Source organism: Cladosporium halotolerans, assembly GCF_011745625.1.
Source record: "Cladosporium halotolerans strain TM138-S3 chromosome Unknown Sca2, whole genome shotgun sequence".
Taxonomy (NCBI): Eukaryota; Fungi; Ascomycota; class Dothideomycetes; order Cladosporiales; family Cladosporiaceae; genus Cladosporium; species Cladosporium halotolerans.
Window position 1 is genome coordinate 880082 of NW_027191453.1, and position 20529 is coordinate 900610.

At 55.2% G+C, this 20529-nt stretch overlaps 10 protein-coding genes across 10 annotated transcripts; 5 read left to right on the forward strand and 5 right to left on the reverse strand.

Annotated features, from left to right (window-relative positions):
* Positions 1 to 360: 360 nt before the first annotated feature.
* On the forward strand, positions 361 to 4806 carry WHR41_00821 (uncharacterized protein; the record flags this gene model as incomplete). The annotated part of the gene is made up of 1 exon (XM_069369427.1): positions 361 to 4806. One exon carries the CDS (start codon positions 361 to 363, stop codon positions 4804 to 4806), a length of 4446 nt encoding a protein of 1481 aa, XP_069233725.1.
* A 1630-nt stretch (positions 4807 to 6436) lies between these two features.
* Positions 6437 to 7324, forward strand: WHR41_00822 (uncharacterized protein; the record flags this gene model as incomplete). The annotated part of the gene is made up of 1 exon (XM_069369428.1): positions 6437 to 7324. The coding sequence occupies one exon, from the start codon at positions 6437 to 6439 to the stop codon at positions 7322 to 7324; it is 888 nt and encodes a 295-aa protein (XP_069233726.1).
* A 58-nt stretch (positions 7325 to 7382) lies between these two features.
* WHR41_00823 (uncharacterized protein) lies at positions 7383 to 8068 on the reverse strand (the record flags this gene model as incomplete). The annotated part of the gene is made up of 2 exons (XM_069369429.1): positions 7383 to 7812; positions 7869 to 8068. 2 exons carry the CDS (start codon positions 8066 to 8068, stop codon positions 7383 to 7385), a joined length of 630 nt encoding a protein of 209 aa, XP_069233727.1.
* Positions 8069 to 8878: 810 nt separating this feature from the next.
* WHR41_00824 (uncharacterized protein) lies at positions 8879 to 9658 on the reverse strand. The gene is made up of 3 exons (XM_069369430.1): positions 9281 to 9658; positions 9131 to 9223; positions 8879 to 9064 (listed from the first exon to the last, which is right to left on the reverse strand). The coding sequence occupies exons 1-3, from the start codon at positions 9588 to 9590 to the stop codon at positions 8997 to 8999; spliced, it is 471 nt and encodes a 156-aa protein (XP_069233720.1). The 5' UTR covers positions 9591 to 9658; the 3' UTR covers positions 8879 to 8996.
* Positions 9256 to 10903, forward strand: WHR41_00825 (uncharacterized protein). The gene is made up of 2 exons (XM_069369431.1): positions 9256 to 10137; positions 10203 to 10903. Exons 1-2 carry the CDS (start codon positions 9855 to 9857, stop codon positions 10856 to 10858), a joined length of 939 nt encoding a protein of 312 aa, XP_069233721.1. The 5' UTR covers positions 9256 to 9854; the 3' UTR covers positions 10859 to 10903.
* A 22-nt stretch (positions 10904 to 10925) lies between these two features.
* On the reverse strand, positions 10926 to 11893 carry WHR41_00826 (uncharacterized protein). The gene is made up of 2 exons (XM_069369432.1): positions 11526 to 11893; positions 10926 to 11456 (listed from the first exon to the last, which is right to left on the reverse strand). Exons 1-2 carry the CDS (start codon positions 11679 to 11681, stop codon positions 11130 to 11132), a joined length of 483 nt encoding a protein of 160 aa, XP_069233722.1. The 5' UTR covers positions 11682 to 11893; the 3' UTR covers positions 10926 to 11129.
* Positions 11894 to 12203: 310 nt separating this feature from the next.
* WHR41_00827 (uncharacterized protein) lies at positions 12204 to 12656 on the reverse strand (the record flags this gene model as incomplete). Its single annotated transcript, XM_069369433.1, has 1 exon — positions 12204 to 12656. The coding sequence occupies one exon, from the start codon at positions 12654 to 12656 to the stop codon at positions 12204 to 12206; it is 453 nt and encodes a 150-aa protein (XP_069233723.1).
* A 2171-nt stretch (positions 12657 to 14827) lies between these two features.
* WHR41_00828 (uncharacterized protein) lies at positions 14828 to 17095 on the reverse strand. Its single transcript, XM_069369434.1, has 3 exons — positions 16838 to 17095; positions 16278 to 16779; positions 14828 to 16221 (listed from the first exon to the last, which is right to left on the reverse strand). Exons 1-3 carry the CDS (start codon positions 16999 to 17001, stop codon positions 14899 to 14901), a joined length of 1989 nt encoding a protein of 662 aa, XP_069233728.1. The 5' UTR covers positions 17002 to 17095; the 3' UTR covers positions 14828 to 14898.
* Positions 17096 to 17595: 500 nt separating this feature from the next.
* WHR41_00829 (uncharacterized protein) lies at positions 17596 to 19102 on the forward strand. Its single transcript, XM_069369435.1, has 2 exons — positions 17596 to 18268; positions 18324 to 19102. The coding sequence occupies exons 1-2, from the start codon at positions 17704 to 17706 to the stop codon at positions 18884 to 18886; spliced, it is 1128 nt and encodes a 375-aa protein (XP_069233729.1). The 5' UTR covers positions 17596 to 17703; the 3' UTR covers positions 18887 to 19102.
* A 741-nt stretch (positions 19103 to 19843) lies between these two features.
* On the forward strand, positions 19844 to 20482 carry WHR41_00830 (uncharacterized protein; the record flags this gene model as incomplete). Its single annotated transcript, XM_069369436.1, has 1 exon — positions 19844 to 20482. One exon carries the CDS (start codon positions 19844 to 19846, stop codon positions 20480 to 20482), a length of 639 nt encoding a protein of 212 aa, XP_069233502.1.
* Positions 20483 to 20529: the final 47 nt, after the last annotated feature.

The following is a 20529-nucleotide window of genomic DNA, read 5'->3' on the forward strand; positions in this document are numbered from 1 at the left end:
GCAAAGTCGCGCAAGAAGTGAGGACAGCCTCTATATACATAGACACCCCATTTTTAGGTTGTCCACCTGCATTTCACTGCCAGACGTGAGGCGCGAGTGGTCCTGATCGTCACAGCACCAGATAGCGATGCCGCGCTACCCCGCCATCAGCAGCGATAACGATAACGGGAAGCATCCCGCCGCGCCGGCCCGCTTCCTCGGCCGCGCGACTGGCGCAGAAGGTCGGCTCTCTTGAAGCTTGACTGCGCAGCGAAGAAAATCAGCTGCAGTCAGCTGAAGACGCGCGCGCGCATTGCCACCGACTCTCCAGCAGGAGCACGCACAACCCTCATGCGAAGGCTTCGATAGCCGCAGCTCGACATGGACGCCACCTACGAGGACACCGGCAAGGAGCAGGTGCTGGATCGCCACCCCAAGCGCATCAAGTCGCTCCAGTTCGGCATCTTGAGCCCGCAGAACATTGTCTCGCAGTCCGTTGTCAATGTCACGGACCGAAACTTGTACGACCTCGACCGCCCGCTCGGGCAGCCCCGGAAACAAACAGCGAATGGACCTCTGGACGAGCGACTGGGCACGTCTTCCAAGACTGAGACTTGCGCGACCTGCGGCGAAGGCTTGAAGGATTGCAGTGGACATTTTGGACATGTGAAGCTGGTGCTGCCTGTTTTCCATTATGGCTACTTCAAGAAGATCATGGAGATCCTGCACTGTGTGTGCAAGGAGTGCAGCCAGGTCTTGCTGCCGGAGAAGGAAAAGCGGAAGCTCTTGCGCCAGATGAGACGGCCTGGCATGGACGGCCTTAGGAGGGACGCCTTGTGCAAAAGCATCGCAACAGAAGCGCGCAAGGTCAAGATCTGTCCGCACTGCTCGGCATACAACGGTCAGGTCAAGAAGGTGCCTCAGCACCCAATCAAGCTCATTCACAACAAATACACCATCTACACTTCTTCGAGCGCGCGCAGCAAGGTCAAGCCGAAAGAGATGGAGCAGTTCGAAGCTTCCTTCAACGCTGCGAAAGAAGAAAACCAGGAGATTGAGCGTCACTCGAAAAAGGCAATGGACGACATGAACCCTCTGCGGGTTCTTCAGATTTTCCGCAAGATCCCTGGACCCGATGTGGAGTTGTTCGGAATGGATCCCTCGATTGGCAGGCCCGAAACCATGATCTGGACTCACATCCCAGCACCTCCCGTAGCCATCAGACCTTCAGTCTCACAAGAGGCTGCAACCACTGAAGACGACATTACGAACAAGCTGGGAGACATCTTACACATCAACAGCCTCATTCGTGCAGGTCTAGCGCAAGGACAGCCGATCCAGAAATTGACTGAAATGTGGGAATTCCTTCAAGTACAAGTCGCGATGTACATCGACGGTGGCCTTCCTGGCCTCGGTCGCGACTCTGCATATGGCAAAGCGATGCGCGGTTTCTGCCAGCGCCTGAAGGGCAAGCAGGGTCGATTCCGTGGCAACTTATCAGGAAAGCGTGTCGATTTCTCTGGACGTACGGTCATCTCCCCCGATCCGAATTTGTCTATCGAGGAAGTAGCCATCCCCATGCGGGTGGCCGTGAACATGACATACCCGGAGAAAGTCAACACACAAAACATCAAAAAGCTCAAAGAATGTGTCTTGAGGGGTACAAAACAGCATCCCGGTGCGAACTTCGTCATCAAGGGACGTGACGGTCGCCGACTTGCTTTGCGGGTTGCGAGCAACAAAACCGACTTGGAGAAGATTGCGAGCCGCCTTGAATTTGGCGACACTGTGGAGCGCCACCTGGAGGACGGCGATGTGGTGCTCTTCAACCGTCAGCCTTCTCTTCACAAGCTTTCCATTCTAGCACACAAGGCAAAGATTCGACCGTGGCGAACTTTCCGTCTGAACGAGTGTGTTTGCAACCCTTACAACGCCGACTTTGACGGTGACGAAATGAACATCCACGTGCCGCAAACAGAAGAAGCACGCACAGAAGCCATCGAGCTCATGGGTGTCAAGAACAACCTCGCCACGCCGAAGGATGGTACTCCCATCATTGCGGCCATTCAGGATTTCATCACAGGTGCATATCTCACCAGCCGAAAAGACAAGTTCTTCAATCGACGACAATTCGTACAATGGGTCAGCATGATGTACGACGGCATGCAGGTGAAGGACCCCTACACTGGCAAAGAATATTCGGTCAAGATACCACCTCCTGCGATCATGAAGCCACAACAGCTATGGACCGGCAAGCAGCTGTGGTCACTTCTCATCAAGCCTCATCCGGACTACCCTGTCAACATCAACCTGGAAGCCAAGTGCAAACAGTACTCTGCGCCTAAAGAGAAGGGCATGATCCCTGACATGGTTCTGAACGACGCATATCTGGTCATCCGCAACAGCGAGGTCATCTGCGGTGTCATGGACAAAGCAACCGTCGGTGACGGAAAGAAGGACTCAGTCTTCTACGTCGCCATGCGTGACTTTGGTCCTGACTATGCTGCGTCAATGATGAACAGACTCGCGAAGCTGTCAGCCCGCTGGATCGGTGAGCAAGGATTCTCCATCGGTATCAACGATGTTTATCCTAGCGACAAACTGCGCGCCAAAAAGCAGGTCCTCGTCGATGCGGCGTACGCCAAGTGTATTGCTTTGATCAACAAGTTCAAGGCCGGCGAGCTTGTGCGCGACCCTGGTTGCGACGAAGAAATGACCATGGAGAATCAAATGTCTGGTATCCTGTCAAAGGTCCGTCAAGAGTGTGGTGACGCTTGTTTCGACGAACTCAGCATCTACAACGCTCCCTTGACCATGGCCACCTGCGGTTCCAAAGGTTCCCTCATCAACGTCTCGCAGATGGTTGCCGTCGTCGGACAGCAAATTATCGGCGGAAAGCGTGTCTTGGACGGCTTTCAAGACCGCACGCTGCCTCACTTCCCCAAAGCATCCAGAGACCCGCCTTCAAAGGGTTTCGTGCTCAACTCTTTCTTCACCGGCCTGAACCCGTCCGAGTTCATCTTCCACGCGATGTCCGGCCGTGAAGGTCTAGTCGATACCGCCGTCAAGACCGCCGAGACTGGTTACATGTCACGTCGACTCATGAAGAGTTTGGAGGACTTGAGCGCGCAGTATGACAACACCGTCCGCAGCTCGACTGGTGTCGTGGTCCAGATGAAATTCGGTGACGACGGCCTCGATCCTGTCGACATGGAGGGCAATGCGAAGCCCGTTAACTTCGACCGCACTTTCTCCCATGCCGTTAGCAGCACTTGGGACAACACCGAGCGGGGCCTCACACAGCCTGAAGTCAGCGAAATCCTGGCGGCTGTCGTACAAAGAGAAAAGAAGGGTGTTGACAGGATGTCGGATACTGGCCAAGAGCTGCTCCCGTACAACGATCAGACGATTGAGAACACAGACCAGCAGGAGAGTATCCGCAGCTTCATCGCCACCGTGGAAGACTACGTGAACGACAAGATGAAGGGGCTCGTCAGCAGCCAAAGCCGCGGCGATGGTGCCGTTGATCACATCTTCAAGCTTTCTCGCTCAGCGCTCGACAGGTTCCTCTACCTCTGCTTCCATAAGTTCGAGAAGTCCAAGGTAGAAGCTGGTCACGCCGTCGGTGCCGTTGGTGCGCACTCAATTGGTGAGCCCGGCACCCAAATGACGCTGAAGACTTTCCATTTTGCTGGTGTCGCCGGTATGAGTATTACGCAGGGTGTCCCCCGTATCAAGGAAATCATCAACGCCAGCAAGGCCATCAGTACACCCGTCATCAGCTGTGCTCTGGACAGCCCCTACGAGGCCATTGCCGCCCGCATGGCCTCCGCGCTCATTCAAAAGACCTATCTTCGCGACATTGTCGCCTACGTCGAGGACGTCTGGGGCGTCGACGGAGGCTGGATCAACATGCGCGTCGACTGGCAGGCCGTCCGCAACCTGGGCCTGCGCATCGGGATGCACCACATCATCGCCGCTATCGAGAGTACTAAGGGTTTCCGACAGCTCGGCGTCACCGCGGTCCCCAAAGGCAACTGCCACCTGCGCGTCTTCTGCTCCGTCGGCGACTCCGACGACCCCAAGAAGCGCCGCGCGCCCTCGCGCGCAACCAAGCTCCCCACCGGCGAAGACGCCGCCGAAGACCTCTTCACCACCATCCAGCAGCTCAAACGCAAGCTGCCCGACGTCGTCATCAAAGGCTACCCCGAGGCGACGCGCGCCATCATGAAGAAAGACGAGAAGCCCGACCACACGGGCCGCGAGCCCATCTCCGTCCTCGTCGAGGGCTACGGCTTCAAGGCCTGCATGACGACCGACGGCGTCAACGGCTACCGCTGCACGACCAACAACGTCCTCGAGTGCCGCGACGTGCTCGGCGTCGAGGCCGCCCGCATGACCATCATCCGCGAGATCTCCCAGGTCATGGGCGGCATGGGCATCGACCCGCGCCACATGCAGCTGCTGGCCGACGTCATGACGTACAAGGGCGAGATCCTGGGCATCACGCGCTTCGGTCTCGCGAAGATGCGCGAGAGCGTCTTGCAGCTGGCGAGTTTCGAGAAGACCGCCGACCACCTGTTCGAGGCCGGCGCGAAGATGAAGCAGGATGAGATCTCGGGCGTCTCGGAGTGCATCATCATGGGCCAGAGCATGACGATCGGCACGGGCTCGATGAAGGTCGTCAGGCCGTTGGAGATCGACGTTGGGCTTGGGGATAGGGCTGTGGAGGGCTTGTCGTTTGGCGATGGGTGCAGGCCGGCGACTCAGGCCAGGCAGGAGAGGCTCAAGGCTAGGCGGGCGGCGCTTGTTGGCGCTGCTGCTTAGTTGGGCTTGGATGATTCAGGGGGGATGTGACGATGTCGATGTGTCTTTACAAGCATAGCGTATGGCGTTCTGGGATGGGGACGTGAGGTACGAAGTAGTGATATATCCCGTGGATGAGTTATGGTCGTATCAACAATTTTTACACAAATGCTTTCTCTGTGGAGATCCTTCTTCAACGTGCTGCTATCATCCCTTCGTATGTTCAAGACCGCCCCGATCATTCGGTCTCTTCACTCACCATCACCTTACGTATTGCACATTAACTATCCAATGATACTCGGGCACGGGACAATCCACTAGCACCAGTGAGCATTCGTCCAATCCCCTGCTCTCCCCGTCGCACCCACATTTGTTCAAGGTAAGTGAAAGCGAGCGCGCGCCGCGGCCGACTCGCAAAATAATAAACTAATAAAAATGAAGTTAAAAGGACTCGGGGGCGGGAACAGACAACCCACTAGCGCCGTGGCCTCGCTGTCCAATTAGCTGCTCTCATTTTCGCGTCCGCGCTGGATGTAAGTGAATGAGCAGGTGGGCGTGCGATATCGCGCGCGCGCGCCGCCGCGCCCTGCGAAATAAAAAAATAATAAAAATGAAATTCAAAAGACTCGGGCGCGGGAAGAGACAACCCACTAGCGCCTTGGCCACATTGTCCAATCAAACGCTTCTGCCGGCCTCCCTTGGCTCGGGCAAGTGAACGACCAAGTCAAGGATGAAGTGAATGAGCACGCGCTGCGGCGGCGCGGCAGTTTCGCGATTAATCGAAAAAACGAATGAGATTAAAAAGACTCGGGCGGGGGACGAGACAGCCCACTAGTGTCCGCCGAGATCCCACCAATCAAATACTTGGTGCACTAGATGTTTCACGTGACTCAAGCCCGCTGGAAGTGAAGTGAACGGCTGAAGCAGACAGCCTCGTTGGATTGAAGCAACCGACTGGACTATCCTGCGACTTACTACAAGCCGGCAAATATACAAGGAGCCGCTGGGTCTTGTCCCATTCTGATGATCAATACCTCTTCTGTCTTCCACCGACGACTTTGCGAGATGACAGCTCTCGATTGCTGATGTTCATTTGGAAGGTTTGAAATCGATGGCAGCACTCTACTTTCGATGTTCGCAACAGAGACAGAGTTCGGCCACTCCACTCAAAATTTGCTGGCAATATTGGCTCTCTTGGCGTTCGCATCTACCGTGGGAGGGCGGTACGACCACCTCTCCATGTCCGTACACGACATGTCTCGAGGTGTATCGGCGAGACAGGTCAGCTCAGATTAACCCCAAATAACCCTAACCCTAAACTCGCAACGGGGCGCTAGGGCCAGGTAGTCCCGAGCCAATCAGCTCTTACGGTTGACACTCTCAGATCTCATGACATACAACAAGGTGCTACCAGCTTTCCCAGACGCCTGAAACCGATTTTTTACTGAGAGAGCCTTTGTCTTGAGAGCCTCGCGGTAGCCTCGCGGTTTCTAGACCAGTGACACTAGTGCTCCGCCTGGATTCCCTAATCAGCGCCTCCCCCGCTGCAGCTCACAGATCATCACAGAAAGTCCGCTGTGCCAATCCCAATTGACCCCTCCATCCATCCCTCCAGCAAAATCTGAGCTCGCTGCCCAACCGCCCCAACACAATGGAGGAACTGCAAGCCCGCCACCGCAAAGAGCTCAAAGACCTGCAAAGCCGCGTGACGCAGAAGAAAAAGCAAGCGAGCAAGAAAACCCGCAAAGGCGTCAACGAGGAGTGCGAGCGCTTGGAAGCGGAGTTAAAGAGCAAGCAGGAGAGCGAGGTCGCGGAGTTCAATGGCGAGGCGAGCGAGCCGCCTACTGAGGCCCTGGAGGAGCTTGCGTTGGAGCAAGATGGGCCTGAGCCCGAGCCTGAAGCTGAGGTGAAACCGGCTGCGCAGACGAATGGTGCAACGCCTGCGCCGGCGCAAGCTCAGGGTGGGAAGAGGAATCGGCAGAAAGAGAGGCTGGCGCGAAGGGCGGCGGAGCAGGAGGAGTTGGCGAAGCAGGCTGCGGAGGAGGCGAACGATCTGCCTGATATGAAGCAGCAGGAGCGTGAGAGGATGCTGGCGTACATGAAAGAGCGTGGGCTGCAGGAGAAGGAGATCCGTGCCGACGGACACTGTCTGTATTCTGCGGTTGCGGATCAACTTGGGCAGTTGGAGATACCGCTGGGAGCGGCGCCAGGTGCTGAGCCCCAGATTCCGTACAAGACTACGCGTGCTGCTGCAGCGGGGTGGATTGAGAGCCATCCGGATGACTTTGCGCCGTTCCTGGAAGAGCCTTTGCCGGACTACCTGCACAAGATCAGGGATACGGGCGAATGGGGCGGACAGCTGGAGCTGTTAGCGTTGGCCAAGAGCTATGGAGTCGAGATCAACGTGCTGCAGGACTTTGGCAGGGTGGTAAGGATCGAGCCGGAGAGCGACGCTGCTGGCAAGACGATCTGGCTGGGCTACTACAAACATGGCTTTGGACTGGGCGAGCACTACAACAGTCTTCGGAAGGCTGGATGAAGAAAGGACATTCGGGGAAAGACAGACGCATGGAAGTCGATTGGCGCTGCCATGAATGCTACTGTGGTCGCATGATGTACTCGCCGGCCTCGATGGCCAACACAGGTGACTGCGGCGGATCGTCGTCGACATCGCCTCCCGCCTTCTCGTTCTTCTCGTCTTCGGTCTGCCCATACGTTCTTCCTTTCCGGTATCGATGCACAACGACGGCACCATAGACAAGCGCCGCGATCGTCACAACAAAGGCAAGGGACATTCCCACTGCTTGCCAGATCTTCCAAATGGTCCAAACGAGATCCGACTCGATCACTCGCTGTGCGACTGTTGTTGCCATTCCGACACAGAAGTACAGAAGCCAGAAAGTGCTCTTGAACACTTGTATGCCTAGGAACGTCCATGGATGCAGCGCACGCACGTACCAAAGGCCGATTTCTGCTGCTGTGAATAGGATGCAGATGAACATGAAGGCCAGGGCCACGACCCATCCTCTGGTAATCGACGTTAGCAACTCGCTGGGCTTGAATCAAAGTCTGGGTTGGCTTACACGTCAACTTCAGTGCCCTGACCTTCGACCTCAAAAATCAATATCCCGATCACAATAATCGTGTCGGTAGACAGAAGCATCTGAAGGATCCAAAGAGGAGACAGCGCCCACGTGCTCCAGGTCTTTCGAGGGTACATTGTGAGAGGTGTGATGATCCATGATGCGCAGTTGTAGCGAGCACGCGTCGCGGCAGCTTCCATGCTTGCGGTTCAATAAACGATAGAAATGGTGTTCAACGGTTGTAGAGCATATATCGTCTATAGACCACAAACGAGAAGGAAATAGAGGGCCCTGCAGACAGAAGATGGCCGCAGGGATTCACGAGCCTTTTCTCACCCGGGCCAGCTCTCTCTTACCTCACAAGGCCCGCCAACACGTACGTACTCCCGTCGCCGGGAACATGACAAGCGCTCATGCGCTCTCTGCTGCACAGCCAACATCGCAGGCTCCGCCGTGGCATGCCCTCAGCCGGAACTTCCGGCCTGGGCTTGCGTAGGCGTGCGAAAGCTGGATCTCCCGCTCCGCGGACTTCGCGCTCTCTCGTCGTCATCCACCACCTGAACCTACTTCTCTGCCGTGCACTCCGGAGTTCGCAGGCACATGGCTAATGTCGTTGGCGGCTCAGTTTAGCGTGATCGGTAGGATGCGGGGATCAGGGTTCTAGTGGGATGGGTTCTTCGACGGGGCTTGGTGGGTTGGAAGGTGGGATTGTTCGGATTTGCGGCGGTGCGCAATCCTTTGCACATGGAGCCGCGGCGTGTGGTTCGTGGCAGGGTCTGATGCGCGGGTCCGTTTTGCGGTCATACCGTACGCGTTCACGATACTTTGTTATACACGAAATAGTGTGCTGGGCAGGCTCTGGGGTTTGTATATGTGGGCAACATCGCCTGCGAGCTCGGCCGTAACGTCCCAGACACGATTCTCCGACCATGCAATGCCATAGAATAAACAAGACTAGTTGCGTAGTCTTCAGAGAGATTATACTACCACTGCATGAAGCGTAAGAACAGGAAGAGTAGATCAACGCTGTCGTACTGTTCATGTTCCGAATGATGAGCCGTGGATGTATCTGGTGACATCGATGCCTTCTGAAGACAGCCATTGTGATTAACTTCATGAGACGGGCCATCATGAGGTCTTCGAATGCACACAGAGAGCAATGCCACCCAGCACAAAGGTCATTCCGATCCAGGTATCTGATGCGTAGTCAGTATCATCATGCCCCGGTTTGCGAATCCGATCTACTGTGCTGGATGACATACCTCGGGAAATCACTTTGCCCTCCGCCCACCATTCTCCTAGCACGGTGAACAAGAAGGCGAGCGAATTGGTTATAGGTACAGTCAACGATAGCTCTGGAACATGGTAAGTCCTTCGTGATCCACAGAATCATTCTGCAACGTGATTCTCACCAGCCTGCCCAATCAATAAAAAGAACCACACGCTGCCCGTCACGTTCAGCAGCAACGGGACCGCATAAGCCGGATTCTTCAGCAGATCGATCACTGCGTACAAAATGCTCCAAAACTTGCGTTTCCACCATGGAGCATCCGATGTAAGGTAGGGCCGCTGCGGTTTAGGTTGCTGGTCTCGAACAACGGCTGCTCGACGCATGAAAGGAGTTGTCAGGCCCCAGCAAGCTCCCACAGCCAGGAAGCTGACCACCCAGCGCCAGATTGGTGGAGAGGCTGGTGCGACTGCAGCGGGAGGATCCGGGTCCATGTTGAGAAAGTAGGCTCGCGGATATAGAACTTACGCGATGGCAGTTGATCAAGTGCGTTGTACCCCTTCGAAAGCGGCCGAGGCTTTGTTGGCTTGACCGCTGCGATGGACCCCGAGCGTGGGGTCTCGATTGCTGAAGTGGGGGCAGACAGATGGCAAACGATGACGACTGTTCTGGCTGTCTTGATCGCTTCTGGAGACAGATAACAGAGCATTGCACTCGGGGACACGCGTACTTATTATTTACAGAGCTCACCAGCAATCATGTCACCCTCACGAGTGTCGCCCCCGCCGGCCAATGACCTCGCCAATGGTCTCAGCAAAGAGCAGCTCGAATTCTGGGACACGAACGGCTATCTGCTCATCCCAGATGCCCTGTCACAAGACCAAGTAAAAGGGCTGTACGATGAGTCCAACAGGCTCCTCAACGACTTCTCGCTGGACGACCATCCCATGACGAAGTTCTCTACCGGCGAGAAGAGCGACCATGTCGGCGATAGCTACTTCCTTGAATCTGGCGACAAGGTCCGATTCTTCTTCGAAGAAGGTAAACATGTCCACTCCAGATCGCATTCGCCTGCCCGGTTAGCCACCTAACGCCCTCCCTTACAGACGCCTTCGACTCCACCGGCTCCCTTACAAAGCCCAAGCACCGCGCGATCAACAAAATCGGCCACTACCTGCATCGCCTCAACCCCTCCTTCGCCTCCGCCTCCATCACGGCCCAAAACGCCGCCATCGCGCGCTCCCTGCGCTTCCGCGACCCGCGAGTCCTGCAATCCATGATTATCTGCAAGCAGCCCGAGATCGGCGGTCGCGTGCCGCCGCACCAGGACTCCGTCTTCCTGTACACGGACCCGCCGTCGGCCGTCGGCTTCTGGTACGCGCTGGAGGACGCGACGGCGGAGAACGGGTGCCTGTCGTTTGCGGCGGGGAGCCACCGCCGCGCGCCGATTAGGGATCGGTTCGTGCGGGCGGAGGACGGGAAGGGCACGACGTTTGCGCCGAACGAAGGCGGGGCGTGGCCAGAGGGGTTGGAGGAGGACAAGGATGTCAGGAAGGAGGTGTATGATTTGGGCGAGGTTAAGGCTGGGACGCTGGTGCTGATTCATGGCAATTTGCTGCATAAGAGCGAGAAGAATACGAGTCAGAAGGGCAGGATGATCTATACTTTCCATATGATTGAGGGAGAGTGCGAGTATGACGGGAGGAATTGGCTGCAGCCTCCCGCGGAGGGTTTCACGAAGCTGTATGAGGAGGCAAGCTAGGTTGTACGTACGCTGTTACGAATGATAATGTACAGGGATGAAAAACGTGTGCCACATTGGCAGGAGATATTCATGAGTAGCCTTCAATGGGAGGCGTTAATATTCATAGAGCATTTATCGTAAATGGCGCCGCAGCACCGTATCCGCCTGATGGCAGTCTGAGGTACGCTCACAAAATTCCAAACTCCTGGTTTTCCCTTCGCTAGCCATCAATACACATAGAACACCCTCCCGTGCCGTAGCAGGGTAGAGCTCGGATTTATTCCCCCGTTTACGCCTTCTTCTTGGGGCCCAGCATAGGGGCACCAATGTTGGAACCCGTCAGCCGCACGTTGGCGGCCTTTTGCAGCTTGAGCACGGCGTCCATGGCAGGGAAGTCGGCGCCGGTGCGCTCGAGGTCGGCGACGACCTTGACGTCGACGTTGGCTTTGGATGCGAGGTCCTTCTGAGTCATGGTGCCGCCCTTCTGGTTCTTGAGCTGGTTGCGAGCCTGCATGAGGGCTTTGGAGACTTCTTCGGGAACCTTCTTAGTGGCGACAGGGCCGTCCGCGCGGTCGACCTTGGTGAGGCGCTGGCCGCCGAGGTTTGCACTTGCGGCCTGTTGATATGTTGTTAGAGGCTGGTGAAATGATTGGAGGGGTTGGCGGGGCTGTCAGGCTGTACTTACGTTTGCGGATGCGTACTTCTTGTCAGTGCTGAGGACGGCGCCGCTGCGCTGAGCAGCGTTGAGTGCGCTCTTGCCCTTGACAGTGGTCTCGCGGTCGGCCATGCCAGGTCCACGGACCTTGCTGCCGATCTTGGTGACGGTGTCCCACTCGCTCATTTTGGAGGTGTTGTCGGGGTTGTTTGACTGAGAATTGGTTCCTCGGGTGGATTCAAAAAGCTTCGTGTCGGAGTAGTGGTATCAGCTGTTGGTGGTAGTGGTGTGGTGTGGAGTTCTTCAGCAAGGGCGCAGCAGAGTGAGAATATGATGTGTTCGGTTCTCGACTGTGGGGCGGGCGGCGTGAGTGATTGACGGCTGTGACGAAAGCGTTCACCGCGGCGGCGCTTCCAAGGGCTTCGATGGCGAAAATGGAAGCTCACTAAGCCTCCGTGCACGTGAGCGCCTCCCCTTCACGATCACCGTCCATGATCGATTGCTACAACATGTGATTCAGTTACTAAGGTGGGTCATATACATCAGAAGCACTAGCCTCGTTTATTTAGCGGTTCATTTAGCATTATCCAGCACCGGTGTGGCCGAGCCCTGCGGCTGTCATATTGCCTCCGGCTGAGTCGCCTTCACCAAAGACACGCGATGGATCGACAGCTCTGGAAGAACCAAACTCAGACTGCAGGGCATCGATCACGGCGCTGTATTCATCGAGCTGTGTTGGATACCTGAATTCAGGCGCGAGACGATAGTCCACTGCATAGATCTGAGCTCAGCTGTTCTCGGAAAGGAGGCGTATCTCAGTCCATTCTCGAATTCATCGACAGATCCGACGGTATAGCCACCGCCATGGAAGTGGATCAAAGCAGCATCACTACCAGAGCTCCTGGAGGATTCAGGATACAGCACACGGATGGAAATAGTACCGTGTGGTCCTCGGATGGCAGTGAATTCGACTCTTCCAATCGGATTTACTCTGTCCTGTGGCAATGAGTGAATGCCAAAAACCTCCCGATGGTGCCTCCGCTCATCGTGAAAATCGCCTTCTTCCCCTAGGTGTAGATCTGGGTTGTCGTGAAGGAACTTCTTGATCTCAGGGGAGAGAGAAGTACGGCCCGCGACATGAGGGATATTCGGCATAGTCATTCTTGGTGGAGACTGAGATACTCGAAATTTGAAATGCCTGTGGAGTTTCAAATACGTGGAGCTCTTCGCAGATGTATCAATATGATTATTCTCGTGCAAGTGTAATGACGTCGTGCTGCTGTGGTGAAAGACGTTCCGGGCGTTCGGAGAAGTCCAGATATGCGTCTAAAACAACATTTCTGCCAATACAGCTCTACAATTAGCAAACATCATGGGATCAATACAGTATGATTGCGTTGTGAGTGTAGCGAGACCAATCGTGAAGGCTGCTCACGGAGTGCAACAGCGAAGCGGCGCTATACTGCAAGTCTTTCCGCGTACAGTATCTAATATTTTGGAGCGACAAATGTTTAGGCTCTCACTGTGGAAAATCCCAGCCCTAAAAGTCGATGGGAGAAGGTAGCACGCAATGTACTCTTCAAGTTCCGGAGACGCGTAAAAGTCAACACAGGCTTTGAGATGTCATCATGTTCGCTTACTACGCTCTCTATCAGGTAATTTTGAACATGGGAGTTATCCCGCCAACCGCGAAATGCTTGATATTGTAAGCGTTGGATCTCATGTGAACCAGAACGGCGGGTGTGCCTACTGCCACACCACAGATGAGTTTCACTACCATGTACAAAGCTCGAGCTCCAGCCGCAAATCCTTCTAATAGATTCATGATCAATTTTTCACACTCTTGTTTGCAACAAGGCTGTCCGAGATCAAAATAGAACCCTCGTGGCACAAAGTCCACCAATAGCTGAACAGCATGGCTGCCAAGGAGCATGGATGTTGCATGCATTGTCAGCGGTGCATGCATAAGCGATCCCATGTAGCTCTTTTTGGACCCCAAATATCACAGCCTTGCTATTCGAGTCAATATGATCAGAAGATACCGTTTGCAAGCGGATCGGATTCAGCAGATTGATGGCTAGGGCGGAATTCCTCAAGCCTCTTCTGTAGGATGGTATGTTTAGAAGAACGGGCTGGCTGACGTGCATTTGCTGCATGTTGGTTCAACATGATATCTCGAACGATAGTGGAGAGAGGATATGGGAAGATATAACTCGACCCATGATACCCTGTCAAAGGATGGTTAGACTTTCAATTCAAAACCATACTACTTTCAATCAGCATTTTCTCACTCCGTTCACTGATCGTTCGACAAGATGGTGCTTGGCTACAGCAATTTCTTCCATCTGCCGAAGGACGAATACCGTCAGGAACTCAAGAGACGTAATACCGCCGAGCTCCGCGGACTGGAGATTGGCAAGACTCGCGGTCGTATCTCCTCCAGTCTTACAACCGTCGGTGGCATATTCGCAGCACCCATAACAGCTGGCGGTAGCCTGATCGTTAGTGCTATCGGAGCACGCAAGGTCAAAGTAGCAGACGACAAACTCGGCATGATCCGTGACGAACTCAGTTCACGAGGCAAAAAGCTCCACAGCACGGACGCCAAAGACGTAGCGGTTGCAGGAGGCTCCTGGGCACTAGGAAACATCATTGCAGGCGGCTTGGTCGACGCCTCAATCGATGGCGCATTTGGTGGCGCTGCTGCCAGCAGCGCTGCGGAAGCTACGCAGGCCTTGGCCGGTGAGAGTGGTGTTTCTGGAGGCTTCATCAGTCAGGGCGCAGCTGTGCCAGCCATGACAGATCAGCTCCTTGCTGCGGTGTCCGATACCGCTGGACCAGGCGTGGGCCTTCTTGCTACCGACGTTGGTCAACAAGCCATCAGTGACCTGGGAGCCACAGCTCTTGGTAGTACAGGGGCTTTTGTTGTGAAAGAGGTGGTTGGAGATGTGATTGCTGAGGGCATCTCGAAGGTATACGCACAAGCGTTCGAGAGCGACAAATGCGGGAGAAACAGAGGTCCGCAGAACATCTCCTGCGATGTTTGCGGAGTGGGAATCTGGCGAGGCGATTTCATGCGTAAGTCTTCCACATGACCTGGCCCAATTGATGCTGACATTCGTGTAGACTGCTGCGCATGCAACGACGACGACTTTGACCTTTGCTCTGCCTGCTACAGCAAAGGGTACCGGTGCAGATGTCCTGTCACAGATCAACATATCCGCCAATTGCAGTTGGATAGGATAGCGGTAAAAAAGAATAATTAGGACGTCAGCATTTCCGTTCTTCTAAGTTCAGTGGAGTGATAGAGCATTCGGGGTCCGAAAGCGGCATAGGAAGGCAATTCTGGCGTTATTGTTTGCATTTGCACTAGATACCCTTCCTTCACGGACGTTATTTATTCTTACCACTTTTTAACAAAGCTGGCGTCCCTCTTGCTGAGCTCTACAGCGCTTCTCTTCCTCTTCTTAGCATCAGGGTTCACCTCGGCGGCCGTGATGTTGCCGCACTCAGGCGTCTTCAATTGCTCGCCGAAGATGTCACCCATCCAAATCAGAACACCGTTTGACCAACCGAAACCTTCAACGACCTCATACTCGCCTCCACCACCAGCAGCGTTGGTGCTGTTGTCCGCGTACTTCTCAAACATGGTACCATTGGCCTCGGGATCCGCGCCCTCAAGCTGCGGGAGGTCCTCAGTGGAGCCACCAGTGACACGCCAAGTGCAGAAGGTCGAATCGATGTAGCGCTGGCTGAGGTTCAGGGCCAGCTCCTGGGTCCAGATGTACGAGGGATCGTCCTCGCCGAAGGTGGGCGGGGTGTTGAGGAGGCCGTTTGTGACGATGTACTGGAGCGGCGGCCACGCGTTAGGCTCATCCCACTGCTGGCCGGTCTGAAGGTTAGTGGCGGGAATGGTGCCAGCCTTGCGCATCAGTTGGTCAGCAACAGGCGCGTACGCACGTTGCACTGCATATGGGTTGTTCTTGAGCCATTCGGGCGCTGCGCCTGTCCAGAACGGGTAGAACTGCGCAACATTGAACGAGAGCATTTGACCTTCCGGAGCACCGTCGCGCTCCTCCTCTGTGGAGTCCTCGTCGGCGATGATGTACACGTTACGTGCAGAAGATGTGAGGTTGTAGTCGAAGTAGCGAAAGTGTTCCTCGTCCCACATGAGAGCGGTCATGGCAGCGCTGCGGTCTTTAGCAAGCGATTCCCATGCCTCTGCAGCCGTTGAGTTGCCGGTCTGGTTGTAGAACTCCGCGATGACGATTTCGTTGTAGTAGAGAATCGAGTTGAGATCAACAGGAACGATGTTCTTGGTGTTGAGAGAGCGGAGAGGGAAGTACACGTCGTTCACAGCATCCGCCGGATTTCTCAACCAGCGAGAAGTGTAATCCCACCCTGACTCTGCACCAGAAGCTAGATCGGAGTACAGTACAGCACGCTGGCTCTCGTTCAATGGTGTTCCGGGGTAAATAATGCCGCTCTCAGCGTAGTAGGACTCGTTGTTGGCCGTCACGTAATCTTCGTAATAGCTCTCCGGACGCGGCTGGTTGTTGGAGACCTCGTAGTGATTCAACGTATAGGTCTCACCATCAACTTCAATATCGACTGTACGGTTGTTCATGAAAAACTGATGTTCCTTGACAAGGGTCGGCAAAGCCCGCTCGATAATGCTGGTGTCGTTGGTGTACTCGACGTAGTCGCGCACCATCTTTGTGAGGAGCTACCAGACGCTTCGTCAGCAGTATTTCTGGTCGTGCCAGGGAGAGATATGCTTACAGGAGGCTGGCTGCGGTTCTCGTAGTAGACTCTAGCGCCGTTGGGCATGAAACCGATGTCGTCGATGATATCCAGGAAGTTTTCGATGATATTTAACGCAATATCGGTAAACGAGCCTTCTGTACGTAATAGGCCCTCCAAGATGAAAGCGCTGTCCCAGTAGTACGGCTCCCTGAAGCGCCCGCCAGCCACAACGAACGTCCGGTTGAGGGGGATGAAGGAACTGACACATCCGGTGCAATTTCCGGCGCCCACGTACTGCCGAGTCAGGTCCGGCCAAATGCCAATGACCTGACTGATAAAGTCGCGTACGGTAGAGCTGTTGACATGCTCCAAGAACGTAGGATCAGTGGTGAGCTCGTCCGTAGGAACGGGCGCAATCTCAGAACCAGCTTCGCCAAAGTATTCGGACAGAAAGTTGTTTAGCTCAGTGTTGTTACTCAATGGTTTGGTCAGATTGTCGAAAGCCGCAATGACCTCTTCAAGAGGGCGTATGGTAGGACTGTATAGATTGATCAGAAACTGATTAAATGGATCGATGGTTGGGCTGGTGATCGTACAGATCGACGTAAAGCTTTGAGTCTTCAAACGGCCGAGCGAGCTCGATCTGCCGTAGGATCTCGCCCTGGCAATACAACGGCGAATCGCAAGGAGCGATCACAGATCCATTCTGATACAGTGCGGTTGCCAAAGGCAAGAAACATAGTATGGTGGAAGTCAACATCGTGCCAGTACGTGTTTCAAGTTCGCGTAAAAGCCGTGCGCTTCGGTCCTCCGCGATCGACCCAAACGAAACGTTCCACCCTCTGAAAATTCTGGGAACGCGCCATGCTTAAGAGCGCCCGTCAGCACCAAGTGAGGGTAAAGCCTGTGCCCGACCGTGTTGGTAGAAGGGCGCCCGCACGTGCGCCAAGTCGGCTGTGGTCTTGGGCTGAGGTGCCGTTCGGTGCCGCTTGCGTCACAGCCGACCAGACGATCCCCAAAAACTCCGCAGCGGATCCTCTTGGCCGCAACTCTCCTTCTGTGGGAGACTGGGGAAGGCCGAGAGTCGACCAATGGTGGAGGCCGGGTCCCTCGCATCGTTCCATGTTCGCCTGAGCAGAGGACTGTGCTGAGAAACCAGGCCGAAGATGCAGCATGGTGCCACCGCAGTAGCGGAGTCTCCACCCCAAACGCTTTGGTGCTTAGCTATTCAATGGACCGACGACATGGTATCGTGCACTGACTTTGTTGCTCGGTAGATACCATGCTTCCCTGTCTTGGCATTCGCCTACCATTGCTCCCATAGGAAGGTAACGATAGAGGCAGGCGTCGAGCCTACGATAACCGAATCAGTAGGTTGGCCCTGAGGATCTATATGAAGCACGTAGACTCGTAGGTCTGATGATTCTCTAAGTTGCTCTTCAATTGTACTCTTAGGCGGACCATGATGAAGTCAATCTTTGCTGGTGCCCTAATGGGCGGGCTTGTTCTCGGACAGACCAATTTCACTGGTGACATACTGCACGGATACCCAGTCATCTCCGCTCTTGACATTGCCGATGTGCCGGCCAACACGATCTCTCGCTACTGGATTTCTGCAGCGCAGGCCCAAGGCGGACTGGACTACTTCGTTCCGGTTTTTGTTGCCCGCGGCACCAACAGCTCCCTGACCACGGGCCGCAAGTTGTCGCTCTCAGCCTCGATTCATGGTGACGAACTCAATGGCATCCCGGTCGTGCAACGCGTGTTTGCCAGCATCAATGAGACCGTGGCAAGCGGTGGTCTCAATGGCACCATCATAGGCGTCCCAACCATGAACCCCAATGGCAACATTCACAATCAGCCCAACTTCTATACCAGCTCCGACAATGGGTACTACAACAACCTCAACCGCCTGATGCCTGGCACGAGCGTCGAGGAAGGTGGCGACCTCGCAGATGCTTACGACTTTACCATTTGGAACAACCTCTGGGGCAATACCTCGAACGTGGATATTGCTGTAGATCTCCGTACGTTCGGAGCCCTTGAATTGAACCCGAACACCAAAGACTGACCTTCTTTCAGACACCCTTTCAATTGGATCTAATGGTCCATTCTGGGCCTATGCTGATTTCGCCCTGCCCGGCGTTCAGCGCCTGGCCGAGCTCGCTCAGCCCGACATCATCAAGATCGACTCCGGTGAGCCAGGAAGTGTCGAGACCACTTGGGTCGGCCACAACGTGCCTGCCATCACCCTCGAGATCGGACCGGCGAAGATCTGGAACCGTACGCTCATCACGCGCGCCGAGAACTTCATCTACCGCCTGATGGACGACCTGTACATGGACACCACCAAGGCTGCAAACCGGACTGACCCGGTTGTTGTGGACCTGTCTGCTACTTACAAGGCGACGAACTTGACGAAGTTGCGGGCCATGCACAGCGGTTGGATAGAAATGGACTTAACCCCCCTGCAAGATGTGACGGAGGGAGAGGTCATTGGCAACATTTACAACTCTTGGGGAGATGTCTTGGAGGAGCTGACTGCACCAGCCACCGGCAAGGTCTTGACCGTGAACTTCGATCCGGCGGTCGAGAAGGGTGCAGGTGTGCTGGACATTGTCTACAACGCCACTTCTACAGAATAGACAAGGGGATGTGTAGGGTTACGATTATGACCGATGTCGCAAAAGGATCTAGTTCATCAGCATGAGACGTATATTAATCTTGTGCTTGGGATCTTCGTAACGTCAGATGACACACCTGCTTCCATTATCCGTCTTGCTTTCACCCCATGTCGTGGTTGATTCGAAGCAAACTTTTACAGCATAATAAAGCTTGAAATGGACGTCAGCCGAACAAGATGAGCGTATTCCTTGGTCTCTTTCGTACGTGAAAGATGTGACGACCTCCGACGGAAAACTAGTGCTCAATCGCGTCATTATCTAAGCTGTTGAATGTCTATGAAGAATTTTCATCGTATCGCTTATGTTTTATCTTCCAACGACAGCGACGCGGTGTCGGCTGCTCATCATCAACTCTCTCGCGTCGAGCTGGCTTCGACAACGCAGATGCGAGAACATCAGTCGACTTGCGGGATTCCCAAAAACACGTCACATTTCATTACTTCCCGAAACCTTCCATTAGAAGGACCAGAGACAAAGACGCGTCAAGTTCAGAACCAAGATAAAAAGATGGCACCGCCGGCGGTAGGGAATCCCTCACCTCTGTCGTTGGTTACTCAATTGACCCGTGACCAGACGCCATCTCCTCATCGTTTCCTTTCCGGGACGCGTCGAGCAAAATCACCAGTCAAGTCTACAAAGACGCCATCTCGCCTCACTCAGAGTACAGGAGTGGCCGAGGAGGCCGCAGCAACTACAACGCCACATCGCCAACAAGAACCGTCAGCATCCAACCCGCCTCCAACGCAATTCGCACCAACACCACGCTTCTCCCTGGGCAGACCGAAACCCGCCTCTACACAGACCGCGCCATCACCACCGCGCACGAACCTCGCACAAGCCCTCCGCCCTCCCCGCCCTCGCGAAGATGTCGAAGAAACCCACTCACCCGAAGCCGACTCTCCCCACGACGACGAAGAAATGCTCCTCACGACCGACCCCGACGAACTCATCCAGCCCTCAATAGAATCCGCACCTCACCTCCCTCCGCCAACCGACCTCCCCTTCTCCCCGAAACGCCGCCGCCTCGAACCCACAAACCCGCCCTCGCCACTCCCGACCTCAGCAAGCACGAACCCACACCCGCGCTTCGCAGCGCCTTCGACATCGACCTCGACGCCCGCCCCGGCACCCACCACCCGCCCCTCCTTCCTCCGCCCTCCCACGCCTCCCCAGCCCGCGCCGCTCCCTCAGACTTTCTCCCCGCACCGTCGCGGCGCGGCGTTCGTCCCTGGTGGCGTGGCGGCGACGCTGCAGAGCTGGGTTGTGGAAGCGGGGCAGAGCGCGACGCAGTTTTCTGCTTTGAGATCGAGGGACGATGCGTGGGGGTTCAGGGTCAGAGTTGAGGTTTTAGAGGGGATGGAGGGGTGTGGGTGGAGAGTTCTGGGGCGGAGGGATGGACGGGATCGGGATGGGGAGGTGGTGAGGTGTCTGTTGGTTGGGGAGGGGAAGGGGAGTTTGAGGGTTGGTGGGGTGGTGGGTGTTGGGGGTTTGGGGTGGAGGGTGGATGTTGATGGGGAGGGGGTGTGGTGGGTTGGAGTTGGGTGGGAGGCAGGATGAGTGTTTAGCTGATGGCTCGTTGCAGTAGTGTCGTGGATGTCTACTGC

What these genes read in the sequence shown, in the direction of transcription:
- WHR41_00826 (XM_069369432.1), bottom strand. Translation starts at nt 11,681, where the DNA reads ATGAGCGAGTGGGACACCGTCACCAAGATCGGCAGCAAGGTCCGTGGA. An exon ending in AGAAGTACGCATCCGCAAAC is followed by an intron (nt 11,457 to 11,525) that starts GTAAGTACAGCC and finishes ACATATCAACAG; the next exon opens with GCCGCAAGTGCAAACCTCGG.
- WHR41_00825 (XM_069369431.1), top strand. Translation starts at nt 9,855, where the DNA reads ATGTCACCCTCACGAGTGTCGCCCCCGCCGGCCAATGACCTCGCCAAT. An exon ending in CCGATTCTTCTTCGAAGAAG is followed by an intron (nt 10,138 to 10,202) that starts GTAAACATGTCC and finishes CCTCCCTTACAG; the next exon opens with ACGCCTTCGACTCCACCGGC.
- WHR41_00824 (XM_069369430.1), bottom strand. Translation starts at nt 9,590, where the DNA reads ATGGACCCGGATCCTCCCGCTGCAGTCGCACCAGCCTCTCCACCAATC. An exon ending in TTTATTGATTGGGCAGGCTG is followed by an intron (nt 9,224 to 9,280) that starts GTGAGAATCACG and finishes ACCATGTTCCAG; the next exon opens with AGCTATCGTTGACTGTACCT. An exon ending in GGGCAAAGTGATTTCCCGAG is followed by an intron (nt 9,065 to 9,130) that starts GTATGTCATCCA and finishes ACTACGCATCAG; the next exon opens with ATACCTGGATCGGAATGACC.
- WHR41_00828 (XM_069369434.1), bottom strand. Translation starts at nt 17,001, where the DNA reads ATGTTGACTTCCACCATACTATGTTTCTTGCCTTTGGCAACCGCACTG. An exon ending in TCAAAGCTTTACGTCGATCT is followed by an intron (nt 16,780 to 16,837) that starts GTACGATCACCA and finishes CAATCTATACAG; the next exon opens with TCCTACCATACGCCCTCTTG. An exon ending in AGAACCGCAGCCAGCCTCCT is followed by an intron (nt 16,222 to 16,277) that starts GTAAGCATATCT and finishes AGCGTCTGGTAG; the next exon opens with CTCCTCACAAAGATGGTGCG.
- WHR41_00829 (XM_069369435.1), top strand. Translation starts at nt 17,704, where the DNA reads ATGATGAAGTCAATCTTTGCTGGTGCCCTAATGGGCGGGCTTGTTCTC. An exon ending in GGATATTGCTGTAGATCTCC is followed by an intron (nt 18,269 to 18,323) that starts GTACGTTCGGAG and finishes ACCTTCTTTCAG; the next exon opens with ACACCCTTTCAATTGGATCT.